General features: G+C 36.0%; 1 protein-coding gene across 2 annotated transcripts in view; it reads left to right on the top strand.

The window, feature by feature from the left end:
• Positions 1–15,531, top strand: part of RPS6KA6 (ribosomal protein S6 kinase A6) — a 179,093-nt gene that overhangs the window by 145,982 nt on the left and 17,580 nt on the right. For both annotated transcript variants that reach the window (XM_081808584.1, XM_006726917.3), the window contains 2 exons: positions 10,622–10,698; positions 12,295–12,412. In XM_081808584.1, the coding sequence (XP_081664710.1) occupies positions 10,622–10,698; positions 12,295–12,412 (195 nt within the window). The remainder of the gene's footprint in view (positions 1–10,621; positions 10,699–12,294; positions 12,413–15,531) is intronic.

Raw genomic sequence — 15,531 nt, forward strand, 5'->3', positions numbered from 1 at the left:
GTCTGAAATTCTCCTTTTTGATGGGGTCTTTGCCTGGTTTGGGGATTAAGGTAATGCTGGCCTCATAGAATGAGTCTGGAAGCTTTCCTTCTGTTTCTACTTTTTGAAACAGCTTCAGGAGAATAGGTATTATTTCTTCTTTGAATGTTTGGTAGAATTCCCCAGGGAATCCATCAGGCCCTGGACTCTTGTTTTTTGGGAGGTTTTTGATCACTGCTTCAATCTCGTTACTGGTTATTGGTCTATTCATGTTGTCAATTTCTTCCTGTTTCAGTCTTGGTAGTTTATAGGTTTCCCCAGAAGACATCCATTTCTTCCAAGTTGCTTACTTTATTGTCATATAGTTGTTGGTAATAATTTCTAATAGTTGTTTCTATTTCCTTGGTGTTAGTTGTGATCTCTCCCCTTTCGTTCATAATTTTATTAATTTGGGTCCTTTCTATTTTCTTTTGGATAAGTCTGGCCAGTGGTTTATCAATCTTATTAATTCTTTCAAAGAACCAGCTTCTAGTTTCACTGATCTGCTCTACTCTATTTCTGGTTTCTAATTCATTGATCTCTGCTCTAATCTTAATTATTTCTCTTCTAATGCATGGCTTTAGCATCATTTGTTGTTTCGTCTCCAGTTCTTTAAGGTGTAGAGTTAGTTGGTGAATTCGGGATTTTCTACTTTTTTGAGTGAGGCTTGGATGGCTGTGTATTTCCCCCTTAGGACAGCCTTTGCAGTAGCCCATAGGTTTTGGACCTATGTGTTTTTGTTCTTATTGGTTTCCATGAATTGTTTAAGTTCTTCTTTGATTTCCTGGTTGACCCAAACATTCTTAAGCAGAGTGGTCTTTAATTTTCAAGTGTTTGAATTTCTTCCAAATTTTTTCTTATGATTGAGTTCCAGTTTAAAGCATTATGGTCTGAGAATATGCAGGGAATAATCTCAATCTTTTGGTATCGGTTGAGACCTGATTTGTGACCCAGTATGTGGTGTATTCTGGAGAAAGTTCCATGTGCGCTCAAGAAGAATGAGTATTCTGGTTTTTTAGGGTGGAATGTTGTGTATATATATTTGAGGTCTATCTGGTCCAGTGTGTCATTCAAAGCTCTTGTTTCTTTGTTGATTTTCTGCTTAGATGATCTGTCTGTTGCTGAGAGTGGAGTGTTTAGGTCTTCTACAATTAACATATTATTATCAATATGTCTTTTTATTTTGGTTAACAGTTGGCTTATGTAGATGGCTGCTCCCATGTTGGGGGCATAGATATTTAAAATTGTTAGATCTTCTTGTGGGATAGACCCTTTAAGAATGATATAGTGTCCTTCTGTGTCTTTAACTACAGTCTTTAGCTTAAAATCTAATTTGTCTGATATGAGAATTGCTACCCCGGCTTTCTTTTGAGGTCCGTTGCCATGAAAGATGGATCTCCATCCGTTCAGTTTCAGTCTGGATGTATCTTTAGGTTCCAAATGAGTCTCTTGTAGACAGCATATGGATGGGTCCTGTCTTTTTATCCAGTCTGCAACACTGTGCCATTTCATGGGAGCATTTAGGCCGTTCATGTTGAGAGTGATTATTGAAAGATATGATTTTATTGTCATCATGTTGCCTGTGAGATCCTTGTTACTATAGATTGTAAATTTCTGTTCTATATCACTCTTGGGGTCTTTCTCCTGTTATAGAACCTCCCTTAATATTTCTTGCAGGGCTGACTTAGTGGTCACATATTCTTTCAGTTTCTGCCAGTCCTGGAAGCTCTGTATCTCTCCATCCATTCGAAATGACAGCCTTGCCAGATAAAGTGTTCTTGGCTGCATGTTCTTCTCATTTAGTACCCTGAATATGTCTTGCCAGCCCTTTCTGGCTTGGCAGGTCTCTGTGGACAGGTCTGATGTTATTCTGATGTTCCTCCCTCTGTACATAAGGAATCTCTTCCCCCAAGTTCCCTATGATGGTTTCATTGGTTCTAAGTTTTGTGAGTTTTACTATTACTTGCTGGGGCACTGGTCTTTTCTCCTTGATCTTGGGAGGGGTCCTCTCTGCCTCTAGGACAAGAATGCTCGTTTCATTCCCCAGATTAGGGAAGTTCTCAGCTATGATTTGCTCAAATATATCTTCAAGTCCTCTCTCTCTCTCCATCCCCTCAGGGATCCCATTGATTCTGACATTGGAATGTTCCATAGCGTCACTTATTTCTCTAATTCTGTTTTCATGGATATTAAGCTGTTTGTTCCAGGCCTCCTCCTGTTCCTTCTTTTCTCTCTTTGTCTTCTAGATCACTAATTCATTCTTCTCCCTTGTTTACCCTAGCTGTTAGAGTATCTAGATTAGATAGGATCTCACTGATAGTATTTTTAAGTTCTGCCAGATCAGCTCTCTTTTCTGCCCTTAGAGAATCTATGTTACCATTAATTGTTTTCTCCATCCTAGCTATTGTCTTCATAACTGTGACCCTGAAGTCCATTTCCGACGTCTAGCTTATATCCATATCCATCAGTTCTGCATCAGAGGTCACGATCTCTGAGTCTTTCCTATTTTGGGGGTTCCTCCTCTTCGTCATTCTGTTGATGGGTGGTTGAGGGGATGTACAGATTCCAAATTATTGACCAGAACCCAAGCAAGATGCACCTGTTTTATTGGTACCTTAGGGTTGCCAGCCTCTTGTTCTTCCGGCCTGTCTTCTGGGGGAGTGGCCTGCTGCGCTGTTACTCAGGCAACCGTGTTTGGGCCGAGTTGCCCTGCTCCCTGTTTGTGTGTGGGGGGTATGGGCTCAGTGAAAACCGGTTTTGGGGGGCTTTTGTTCTCTGGTTGCTTTCCCTGGCAGATTTCCATGTCTCTTCCAACACTTAGAGCAGAACTGATCGTTTCCAAACCTCTGCCTCAGAACAGAGAGATCACAGTCTGTTCTTCAGTGAGCTGTCCAGGCCACAGTCTTCATTTCTGTCTGTGCTGCTAAAACTGCGGTGACCTGGGTTGTGTGCCCCACAGCAGCACTCCCAGCCCTCACCTCCAGGTCCAGGCTTGTCTCTGCTCTTTGTGTTTCTAAAACTGCCAGCTGCCCCCAGTTCACACCTGTGCCCTTGGAGCTCCAGGTTTCAATCCGGGGGACTGCCCTAAAGTCCTTTCCCCACCACTACCAGTCTGCAAGTCTTTGCCCGGTATCCAGCATGGGAGGTTTTTGCACTCCAGTGGCACAGGATCTCGGAGCCTCCCTCCCCGTTCCATTTATCTTCTGATATTTGCCTCCAGAATCACGGCTCCCCACTTCATACCTTGAAACCATCCACCAATGATATTCTGTTTGTAGAGATCCAGATATATCTTCTTACATCTCAGTCTGATTTTGTGGGTGTTCAGATTGGTCTGGTAGATATCCAGCTGAATTCAGGGGACTGATTGAGATAGGATCTCCTACTTTCTGCCATCTTTGCCCCAAAAATCCTACATCTTCTTTATCCATTCATCTGTCGATGGACATCTGGGCTCTTTCCATAGTTTGACTATTGTGGACATTGCTGCTATAAACATTGGGGTACAGGTGCCCCTTCAGATCACTACATTTTTATCTTTGGGGTAAATACCCAGTAATATAATTGCTAGGTTGTAGGGTAGCTCTATTTTCAACTTTTTGAAAAACTTCCATACTGTTTTCCAGAGTGGCTGTACCAGTTTGCATTCCCAACAACAGTGTAAGAGGCTTCCCCTTTCTCTGCATCCTCGCCAATATCTATCATTTCCTGACTTGTTAATTTTAGCCATTGTGACTGGTGTGATGTGGTATCGCTTGTGGTTTTGATTTGTATTTCCTAATGCTGAGTGATGGGGAGCATTTTTTCATGTGTCTATTGGCATTTGTATGTTTTCTTGGGAGAAATGTCTGTTCAAGTTTTCTGCCTAATTCTTGATTCCATTATTTGTTCTTTGGGTGTTGAGTTTGATAAGTTCTTTAAAGATTTTGGATAGTAGCCCATTATCTGATATGTCATTTACAAATATATTCTCCCATTGTTTGTTGTCTTTTGGTTTTGTCAGATGTTTCCTTTGCTGTGCAAAAGCTTTTTATCTTGATGAAGTCCCAGTAGTTCATTTCTGTCTTTGCAGATGTGTCTTGAAGGAAGTTGCTGTGGCCAAGGTCAGAGGTTGTTGCCTGTGTTATCCTCTAGGATTTTAATGGATTCCTGACTCACATTTAGGTCTTTCATCCATTTTGAGTCTATTTTTGTGTATGGTATAAGGAATTTGTCCAGTTTCATTCTTCTGCATGTGGCTCTTTAATTTTCCCAATGCCATTTGTTGAAGAGACTGTATTTTTTCCACTGGGTATTCTTTCCGGCTATGTCAAAGATTAGTTTACCATAGAATTGAGGATCGATTTCTCGGTTCTCCTTCTGTTCCATTGATCTATGTGTTTGTTTTTGTGCCAATACCATACTTTCTTGATGATTACAACTTTGTAATATAGCTTTAAGTCCAGGATTGTGATGCCATCAGTTCTGGTTTTCTTTTTCAACATTCCTTTGGCTATTCAGAGTGTTTTCTGGTTCCATACAAATTTTAGGAATGTTTGTTCCAGCTCTGTGAAAAAAGTTGATGGTGTTTTGATAGGGATTGCATTGAATGGATTGTTTTAGGTAGCATGGACAATTTAACAATATTTGTTCTTCCAGTCCATGAGCATGGAACATTTTTTCTATTTCTTTGTGTCTTCCTCAATGTTTTCATGAGCATTCTATAATTTTCTGAGTACAGATCCTTTGCCTCATTTGTTAGGTTCATTCCTAAGTATATGGCCTTTGGTGCAATTGTAAATGGGATTGGCTCCTTAATTTCTCTTTCTTCTGTGTCATTGTTAGTAGATATAATGCAACTGATTTCTGTGCATTGATTTTATATCCTGCCACATTGCTGAATTCCTGTATGAGTTCTAGCAATTTTGCAGTAGAGTCATTTGGGTTTTTCACATAGAGTTTCATGTCATCTGCAACGTGTGAGTTTGACTTCTTATTTGCTGATTAGGATGCCTTTTCTTTCTTTTTGTTCTCTGATTCCTGAGGCTAGGACTTCTAGTACTACGTTGAACAACAGTGGTGATAGAGGACATCCCTGTTGTGTTCCTCCTTAGGGGAAAAGCTCGCAGTTTTTCCCCATTGAGAATGATATTCGCTGTGAGCTTTTCGTAGATGGCTTTTATGACACTGAGGTATGTTCCCTCTAGCCCTACACTGTGGAGAGTTTTAATCAAGAAAGAATGCTGTATTTTTTTTTAAAGATTTTATTTATTTATTTGAGAGAGAGAATGAGATAGAGAGATCATGAGGGTCAGAGGGAGAAGCAGACTCCCTGCTGAGCAGGGAGCCCGATGAGGGACTCGATCCCGGGACTCCAGGATCATGACCTGAGCCGAAGGCAGTCGCTTAACCAACTGAGCCACCCAGGCGCCCCAGGAATGCTGTATTTTGTCAAATGCTTTCTCTTCATCTATTGAGAGGATCATATGTTTCTTGTCCTTTCTTTTGTTAATATGATGTATCAAATTACTTGATTTGTGGATATTGAATCACCCTTGGAACCCAGAAATAAATCCCATGTAGGTGTGAATAATCCTTTTAATGTTCTGTTGGATCCTATTGGCTAGTATTTTGATGAGAATTTTGGCATCCATGTTCATCATGGATATTGGTCTGTAAATCTTTTTGGTGGAGTCTTTGGTTTTGGGATCAATGTAATGCTGGCCTCATAGAAGGAGTTTGGAAGTTTCGTTCCATTTCTATTTTTTGAAACAGCTTCAGAAGAATAGGTATGAATTCTTCAAATGTTTGGTAGGATTCCCCTGGGAAGCCATCTGGCCTTGGACTCTTGTTTGTCAGGAAACTTTTGATTACTTCTTCAATTTCTTTCCTGGTTGTTGGTCTGTTTGGGTTTTCTATTTCTTCCTGTTTCAGTTTTGGTAGTTTATGTCTCTAGTAGTTTATCTGTTTCTAGGAATGCATACATTTCTTCCAGATTGTCTAATTTGTCGGCATATAGTTGCTCATAATATGTTTTTATAATTGCTTGTATTTCTTTGGTGTTGTTTGTGATCTTCCTCTTTCATTCATGATTTTATTTACTTGGATCCTTTCTCTTTTCTTCTTGATAAGTCTAGCCAGGGGTTTATCAATCTTATTAATTGTTTCAAACAACCAGCTCCTAGTTTTGTTGATCTGTTCTACTCTTCTTTTGGTTTCTATTTCATTGATTTCTGCTCCTCCTTATTATTTCTCTTCTTCTGCTGGATTTAGTCTTTATTTGCTGTTCTTTCTCCTTCCCCTTTAGGTGTAAGGTTAGGTTGTGTATTTGAGACCTTTCTTGTTTCTTGAGAAAGGCTTGTATTGCTATATACTTTCCACTTAGGACTGCCTTTGCTGCATCCCAAAGATTTTGAGCAGTTGTGTTTTCATTTTCATTTGTTTCCATGAATTTTTTTAATTCTTCCTTAATTTCCTGGTTGACCCATTCATTCTTTAGTAGGATGCTCTTTAGCCTCCATGTATTTGAGTTCTTTCCGTCTTTCCTCTTGTGATTGAGTTCCAGGTTCAAAGCATTGTCTGAAAATATGCAGGGAATAATCCCAAACTTTTGGTATCCGTGGAAACCTTATTTGTGACCCACTATGTGATCTCTTCTGGAGAATGTTCCATGTGCACTCGAGAAGAATGTATAGTCTTTTACTTTAGGATGGAATGCTCTGTATATATCTGTTAAGTCCATCTGGTCCTCTGTGTCATTCAAAGCCCTTGTTTTCTTGTTGATCTTCTGCTTAGATGAGCTGTCCATTACTGTGGGTGGGGTGTTAAAGTCCCCTCTATTATTGTATTATTATCAATGATTTTCTTATTAATTGGTTTATATATTTGGCTTCTCCCAATTTAGGGGTATAAATATTTACAATCGTTCAGTCTTCTTGTTTAATAGACCCTTTGTTATGATATAGTGTCCTTCTTCATGTCTTGTTACAGTCTTTTGTTTAAAATCTAGTTTGTCTGATAGAAGGATGGCCACTCCAGCTTTCTTTTGATGTCCATTAGCATGATAAATAGTTCTCCACCCCCTCACTTTCAATCTGGAGGTGTCTTTCAGTGTAAAATGAGTCTTTTTGAAGCAGAATATTGATGGGTCTCATTTTTTCATCCATTTTGATATCCTCTGTCTTCTGATTGGAGCATTTAGTCCGTTTACATTCAGAGTAATTATTGAAAGATATGAATTTATTGCCACTGTATTGCCTGTAAAGCCCCTGTTTCTATAGACTGTCTCTGTTCCTTTCTGGTCTATGTTATTCTTGGGCTCTCTCTTCACTTACAGGATCCCCCTTAATATTTCTTGCATGGCTGGTTTAGTGATCACATATTCTTTTAGTTTCTCTCTATCCTGGAAGCTCTGCATCTCTCCTTCCATTCTGAATGACAGCCTTGCTGGATAAAGTATTCTTGGCTGCATGTTCTTCTCATTTAGTACACTGAATATGTCATGCCAGCCTTTTCTGGACTGCCAGGTCTCTGTGGATAGGTCTGCTGCCTGTCTAATATTTCTTAGGCTATGGACCTCTTGTCCCGAGCTGCTTTCAGGATTTTCTCTTTGTCTCTGAGATATGCATGTTTCACTATTGTATGTTGGGGTGACTTTGAGGGGGGTTTTCTGTGCCTCCTGGATTTGGATGCCTATTTCCTTCCCCAGATTAAGGAATTTCTCTGCTATAGTTTGCTCCAATATACCTCTTGCCCCTCTCTATTTCCCCTTCTTCTGGGATCCCAATTATTCTAATATTGTTTCACTTTCTGGTGTCAGTTATGTCTCAAATTCTCCCCTCATGATCCAGTAGTTATCTTTTTTTTTCTCATCTTCTTTATTCTGTATCATTTTGTCTTCTATATCACTAATTCTCTCTTCTGCCTCATTTATCGTAGCAGTTAGAGCCTCCATTTTTAAAAGATTTTATTTATTTATTTGACAGAGAGAGACACAGTGAGAGAGGGAACACAAGCAGGGGGAGTGGGAGAGGGAGAAGCAGGCTTCCCACGGAGCAGGAAACCCGATGTGGGGCTTGACCCCAGGACCTTGGGATCATGACCTGAGCTGAAGGCAGTTGCTTAACGACTGAGCCACCCAGGCACCCCAGAGCCTCCATTTTTTATGGCATCTCATTAATAGCCTGTTTTATTTTGACTTGATTAGATTTTAGTTCTTTTATTTCTCCAGAAAATGATTCTCTAGTGTCTTCTATGCTTTTTTCAAGCTCTTTATAATCAGTATTCCGAACTCTAGTTCTGACATCTTACTTATGTCTGTACTGATTAGGTCCCTGGCAGTCAGTACTGCCTGCCTTTTGTTCTCTTTTTTGAGGTGAGTTTTTCCTTCTTGTGATTCTATCCAGAGAAGAATAGATGGACAAGAGAACAAAGTGCTAAAATGGGAATAACAACCCCAGAGAAATATATACTAAACAAATCAGAAGAGACCTGAAACTGAAAAAAATAATTTTTTTTAAAGAGGATATAATCAGACAGATGAACAGACTAGAGCAATACACTGGATCCTCTGTGTATTTGGGTCCTTTTGCTGGAAAAGTAGATCCCAAAATGTACAGAAAGAAAAACTTATATATGTACAAAAATAAATTAAATACAATGAAAGGATGGAATGTAACTGTAAAATGAAAATTTAAATACAAAAAAGAGAGAAAAAATAAGGAATATAAACAGGCAGGTGAACAGAACAGAGCAATACACTGTATCCTGAGTGTATTTTGGTCAGTTTGTTAGAAGAAACTACATCTCAAAATTGTAAAGTAAGAAAAACTTTTTTTTTTTTTTTTACTCTTCTTTTGTTTTCTATTTCATTGATTTCTGCTCCTCCTTATTATTTCTCTTCTTCTGCCGGATTTAGTCTTTATTTGCTGTTCTTTCTCCTTCCCCTTTAGGTGTAAGGTTAGGTCATACCACCCTGAACGTGCCTGATCTCATCTAGAGAGATATTCTTATGGCCAGTGTCAAAGAGGTTACTGCCTCAGTTGTCTTTTAGGATATTTATGGTTTCCTGTCTTAATTTAGGTCTTTAATCCATTTTTTGGTCTGTAATCCATTTTGTGTATTTTTTTGTATGGTGTTAGAAAGTGGTCCAGTTTCATTCTCTTGCATGTTGCTGTCCTGTTGTCCCAACACCATTTGTTAAAGACTCTTTTTTTCATTGGATATTCTTTCCTGCTTTGTCAACGATTAATTGACCATAGATTTGTGGGTTCATTTCTGGGTTTTCTATTCTGTTCTACTGAACTATGTGTCTATTTTTGTGCCACTACCATGTTGTCTTGATCATTCCAGTTTTTTTTGTTGTTGTTTTTTTAAAGATTTTATTTATTTATTTGAGACAGAGAGAATGAGAGACAGAGAGCATGAGAGGGAGGAGGGTCAGAGGGAGAAGCAGACTCCCTGCCGAGCAGGGAGCCCGATGCGGGACTCAATCCCGGGACTCCAGGATCATGACCTGAGCCGAAGGCAGTCGCTTAACCAACTGAGCCACCCAGGTGCCCCGATCATTCCAGTTTTGTAATATAAGTTGAAGTCTGGAATTGTGATGCCTCCAGCTTTGCTTTTCTTTTTCAAGATTGCTTTGGCTGTTTGGGGTCTTTTGTGGTTCCATACAAATTTTAGGATTGTTTGTTCTAACTCTGAAAAATGCTGGTGGTGTTTTGATTGCATTAAGTGATTGCATTAAGTGTGTAGATTGCTTTGGGTACTATAGAGATTTTTATAGTATTTGTTCTTGCAATCCATGTCATCTCTATTTTTCAACAAAATTTATTAATTTCATAGAGAAAACTCACATGAATATATAATAAACATATTATTTGATATAATCACTAGCTCTAAGACACAGAACAAGTAGCTGAACTATTGCATGAAAAATTAATGAAACCATTCGGAATGTATCAAATGTGTTTTTGTGATCCAGAAATATACTGCTCTTCCCAAAACATATAAGGCTTTGATGTAAAATATAAATCCATCTTGCTTTCATGAGAGCATATATTATCTTACCATCTTTTGCATGGAAAGGAGGCAATTATCATAGATATTAAAAGCACAATCTCTAGAGTAAGAATACCAACTGTACTACTTACTAGTTTTGTGATGTTGGGCAAATTATAGTATATTTGCCTTAGTGTCCTCATCTTCAAAATAGAAAGAGTAATATCTACCTCATAGAGTCAGTGTCAGGATGAAAAGACAGTATTGTGTATAGTACATATTAGGGTCTCTATACAATATTAATCTTAAATTTTGTTGTCTGTGTCTGGTTTTTCTAAGAGGAGGAGTGAAAACTCATTAGGGTCAGGGATCATATCTTCAAAGTTTTTTTTTTTTTAATGACCCATGTTACTCAATCACCTTATTAATAGCCATTTACTTAATGCTTGCTAATTGCAAAAGACTTTGCCTTTGACATTACATGAATCTATTATTGAAAAGATTTAAATGATCTAAGCTTTTACATTGTGAACATTTGTGAGATTATTGGAAATACAACTGTCTTTTGGATAATAAAACCGAATTTATACTGAGTAATGCCTGATAATGTGTATTTCTTTCTCAGGTTCTTATGCAACAGGGCTATGATGCTGCTTGTGATATTTGGAGCCTGGGTGTCCTTTTTTACACGATGCTGGCTGGGTAAGAAATAATAATACACATCATAATTTGAATGTCATCTATATATCTCTATCTGTAAAGAAATGGATAGATGAAAATAGCCTTAAGTAAAATGATATGAACATTTTAAAATATCATCTATTGTTTATTTATAAAATGTGAAAACATGAAGTAAGGTATTTGATGAGGCATTATTCAGATATATAAATTAAAAGAATTTTCAACTAGAACTAAAACTTTTAAAAATAAAGCACATATTTTTATTTTGGTATTTTACTTTCAGTCCATTAAGGTTTGAAAATGTTTACTTGAACATAAAATAATTTCTTCTTTCAATGGGTGTTTGCCCATTGAGCTTGTTGATACTGATTTAAATTTTTAAAATATTTGAATTCTGGCTTTCCTGGTGGTAGAGATTAAGTAAGACTGAGCTTTATAAAAAATATAAATAGCAACAGAATACTAAACTACAGAAACATACACAGCAGCCTTCTCTGAAAAAGATAAATACTAAAAAAAAAGGAATAATTGGATTATTTTACTATTGGTAATTTACAAATAATATAAGTGCTGTTTTACTCTTAATAATAATGTTATTTAAGAATAAATATGGCTGTAGAAAAAGGCATAGAATGGAATTTGAAGAATTATAATGTAATTATATAATATACTTAGGTGTGACTTTTTAAAGAAGGCATTTAGTATAATTTAAATATTCTTGACATAACAGGAGTGTTGTAAATATGTTATGAATATTGTGACTGAATTATTTATTGACTTGGTGGTAATTACATGTATCAGTGTATTCCAAATATTTATAGATATGCTATGTACTTATACAAAATATTTAGTTATAGACCACAGGAAGTACTAAAGCAAAGAGTAGTTATCTCTACTTAATTGTTACATAAGAGAATTAAGCATTAGCATATTAAGATATCTTCCTCATACTTCTTAACCATAAGCCTTTCTATTCCCAAATTTGAATACCATTTTCAGTTCCACCTGTTAGAATGTTACAAAACTGATCACTTTTGTTATTCCATAATTAATTTTTAAACTACTTTAACTTTGTACAATCTATTTGTCTTCAACTATAGAGGTTTTTTGTTATATTGATATAAATATTTAAACCATTGTTTATAGACATTAATTAAAATATTGTTAACCTGTTCCCGTGGATAATACTGATAAAATGCTAATGAATAAATTTGAACTAATCAATAAATACATTCTAAATATATAAAATTGATGATTTCTTCATAGTAGGTATATTTGGTTTGCTAACTTATGCCTGGGAGAATACAAAATTTGCATGTTTTATTCTGGTCCAATTTTAAGCCTATAGCTTTACATAAAATGCCACCTTTATTTTATTTTACATTGATTAACTGATCAAAGGAAAAAAATATCGATGTAGGCAAGACTCTCAATTAATTCATTAGAATTAAGTTCATTGAAATATAAAATTTGATATGAAGAATGAAGGAAAATATTAGATGATACTCTTAATTTGCTGTAGTAAATATTTGCATGTTGTCTTATCCTCTTCAATTTTAATTAGATTTAATTTGTATGTTAGGCCCTAATGTCTATTAAAATCTATTTTATTAATAGCTACACTCCATTTGCTAATGGCCCCAATGATACTCCTGAAGAGATACTGCTACATATAGGCAATGGCAAGTTCTCATTGAGTGGTGGAAACTGGGACAATATTTCAGATGGAGCAAAGGTATAAATTATAAATATCTTTTGTTGCATTCACTTTAAATTGCTAAAACCTTTAAGTTGTAGCCTAGTCTGTATTTGCAGAGTATCTGATGGTGTTATATGTCAGTATTTGTTTTTAAGTCAACTCACATTTATATGTGGTTTGAACAAGATGAAGCCTGACTTTTTTTTCTTCCATGCTTCTAGGCGATATTTCTCTCATATCAGTTCATATGTGTTCAAGGAATATAAACTATTTTCGGTATTAACCAAAACTAAAAATGTAAATCTACTGGGGGAAAACACAAATTTAAAGCCAACTAGAGCTGATTTCTGTATTTAGTGTATTTTTACACATCATTTCTTCTTTAGCACAGACATTGACTAGTGATTATGCAGTTTTATGCTAACTTATTCTTTGAGAATATACAAACTTTTTATCAGTACCACCTAGATATTTATTATTGAAAACTTAGAGCTGTCCAATAGAAATATAATGTAAGCCACATATGTAATTTAAAAATTTCTAGTGGCCACATTAAAAAACAAAAAAGAAACAGGTGAAATTAATTTTAAGAATATCTTTTATTTAACCTGGTATATCCACAATATATCATTTCAATATCTAAACAGTATAAAAATTAATAAGATATTTTACATTCTTTTTTTTATACTAAGTCTTCAGAACCTGCTGTGTAGTTTATACTTAGAGCCCATATAAATTTGGACTACCCACATTTTTCAAAAATTATTTTTCTTTTTCATTAGTTTTTTATTTGTGTATAGTTGACACACAATGTTACATTAGTTTCAGGTATACAGCATAGTGATTCAGCTAGTTTATACACTATACTATGCTCACCACAAGTTGGACTACCCACATTTTAAAAGGCTTAATAGCCACATATGGCTAGTGGCTGCCATAGTAGGCTGTACAGTTTCAGTGTAACCGGCCTGATTTAATTTAGGGGAAAAAAATTGATCAAACCTTGACTATGAACTCTTTTAACATATATAATTTAAAAATTTTGAGTTTTAAAACAAAAATCCAAAGGCTGTCAGCATGTGGTTTATAGGGTCCTGAAGCTTTTAAGCTGCAATTTGAAGTAGAAAACAATTTAAGACAAAAGGAATTGCTTATACTTAATAGCTGCTAATTATAAAACATAACTGTCTCAAGAATACTAGCTTATCTGTAGAGTATATTGTGGAGTAAATCTCATATCCTAATTATTATAGAGTAAATAAATCAGGGATTTGATTGTAACTACCTTTTAAACATTAGAAAAACACATAAGGAATTATGTTTGGATCTTGGCTATGAGACAAGTGTACTGTGTGGTATAGTAAAAAAACACCCGATTGGAAGCCAGGAGTACTGACTATTAGTTTGTGAACTACTAACTAGCTGCCTCAGTTTTCTCATCTATAAAATTTGGGGACTAAATTCTCCAAAATTCCATTTCTTTGCAGTTTGTTTTATTTATAATTTGTTGTGTTTCTCCATGTAAAGTGATTGAAACTACTAGTATTATTCAATAAATACATGTATGTTCTAGTCAGCTAGTTTGTTTGTCAGAAAATGCATTTTCCCAAGGAGTAAGTCCAGTGTTTAAAGCTATACATATGATCCTCTTGCATTTCTTTTTAAAAAATAACTAGCAACAGTGAATGTAATGCTGAAATAGAGATTCATATGACAATTATGCTTAGATTTCAGTTTTCCATGTTCCATGTGTTTTATGTTTGAGTCTGTCTAGTGCTTAAGAAATAATAATACAGGACACCTGGGTGGCTCAGTTGGTTAAGCGTCTGCCTTTGGCTCAGGTCATGCTTCCAGGGTCCTGGGATTGAGCCTGCTTCTCCCTCTGCTGCTCCCCCTGCTAAAAAATAAAGAAATAATAATACATATTAAAGTTTAGTTTTATTCTCACCTCCTCTTTTAGTGTGATATTCTGGAGTAATTAACATAGGAAAAGATATTGGGGGATATTGTTGAAATATTTCACAAGGTCTTTCATGTATTCCCTTTTTATGGATCAAGTGACTTTAGTTCTATCTTTGAAATTTTTCTGAAAACGGTGGCAAATGCTGAGCAAAGGAACTTACATGAACCTTCTAAAAAAAAAAAAACCTATCTCCTGTACATTTTAACAGTTTGATTTTTTTGATTGTTTTAAATTAGTGATAAAGGTAAACTATTCTTCAGTTGCCCATAACTCCTTAAACTAGCACCCCTTAGTTGTGAGAATTGTGGCATTTGCTATCATCTCTTTTCTTTTTTTTTATTTAAATTTAATTAGCCAACATATAGTACATCACTAGTTTTTGGCGTACTGTTCAATGATCCATTAGTTGCATATAACACCCAGTGCTCATCACATCATGTGCCCTCCTTAATGTCCATCACCCAGTTACCCCAACCCTCCACCCACCTACCTTTCCACAACACTCAGTTTTGTTTTGTTTTGTTTTGTTTTCCTGGAGTCAAGAGTCTCTCATGGTTTGGCTTACAATCATCTGTTGACAGTTGCTTTACTTAATTGCAGTTCATTACAATTTTTAAATGTTCTTCTTGCTATTGGTGAATGCCAACACCAGAAGCATATAGAAGATGATTCTGTTTGCCTCCTGTCCATGCAGAGTTCATAAACTTTGTTCATTCAGTTAAAGTGTGGTAGGTGTGAGAGGTGATAGTTTTATGTGTTTTATTGCTACAACAGTTTCAGCTAACTCCTCACCTCCAAACTGCAGGCTTCAAGAACATTGGCATTTTACTGCTTCCCTTTTGGAAAACAGGGAAGACAAAAAGTATCTTGTAAACTAAGCAAAAGTAGAAGAGGCAAGAGTAATGAAAATCTCATGGTGTCACTCCATGTAAACACAATAATACCTGATTAATTAGACTGTTCTATCTAAATTTTATAATATTTTAAGTAAACAAAGTGTTACTTTTTTCAAGTACATAGACCTTTAACCAACAAAGAGTTGACGAGTAGAAGTTCTTATGGGACAATTATTTATGACCTCTTCCCTCATCTCCTGTAAAAAAAGCAAATTCTACATGTCCTCTACTGTGTTCCCATTACTATGTTGTATGTACTTTATTAGAGCACTTAACACATTCTCCTTTGTCATGTA

Source organism: Leptonychotes weddellii, chromosome X (assembly GCF_054177405.1).
Source record: "Leptonychotes weddellii isolate Sample4059 chromosome X, ASM5417740v2, whole genome shotgun sequence".
NCBI classification, from domain to species: domain Eukaryota; kingdom Metazoa; phylum Chordata; class Mammalia; order Carnivora; family Phocidae; genus Leptonychotes; species Leptonychotes weddellii.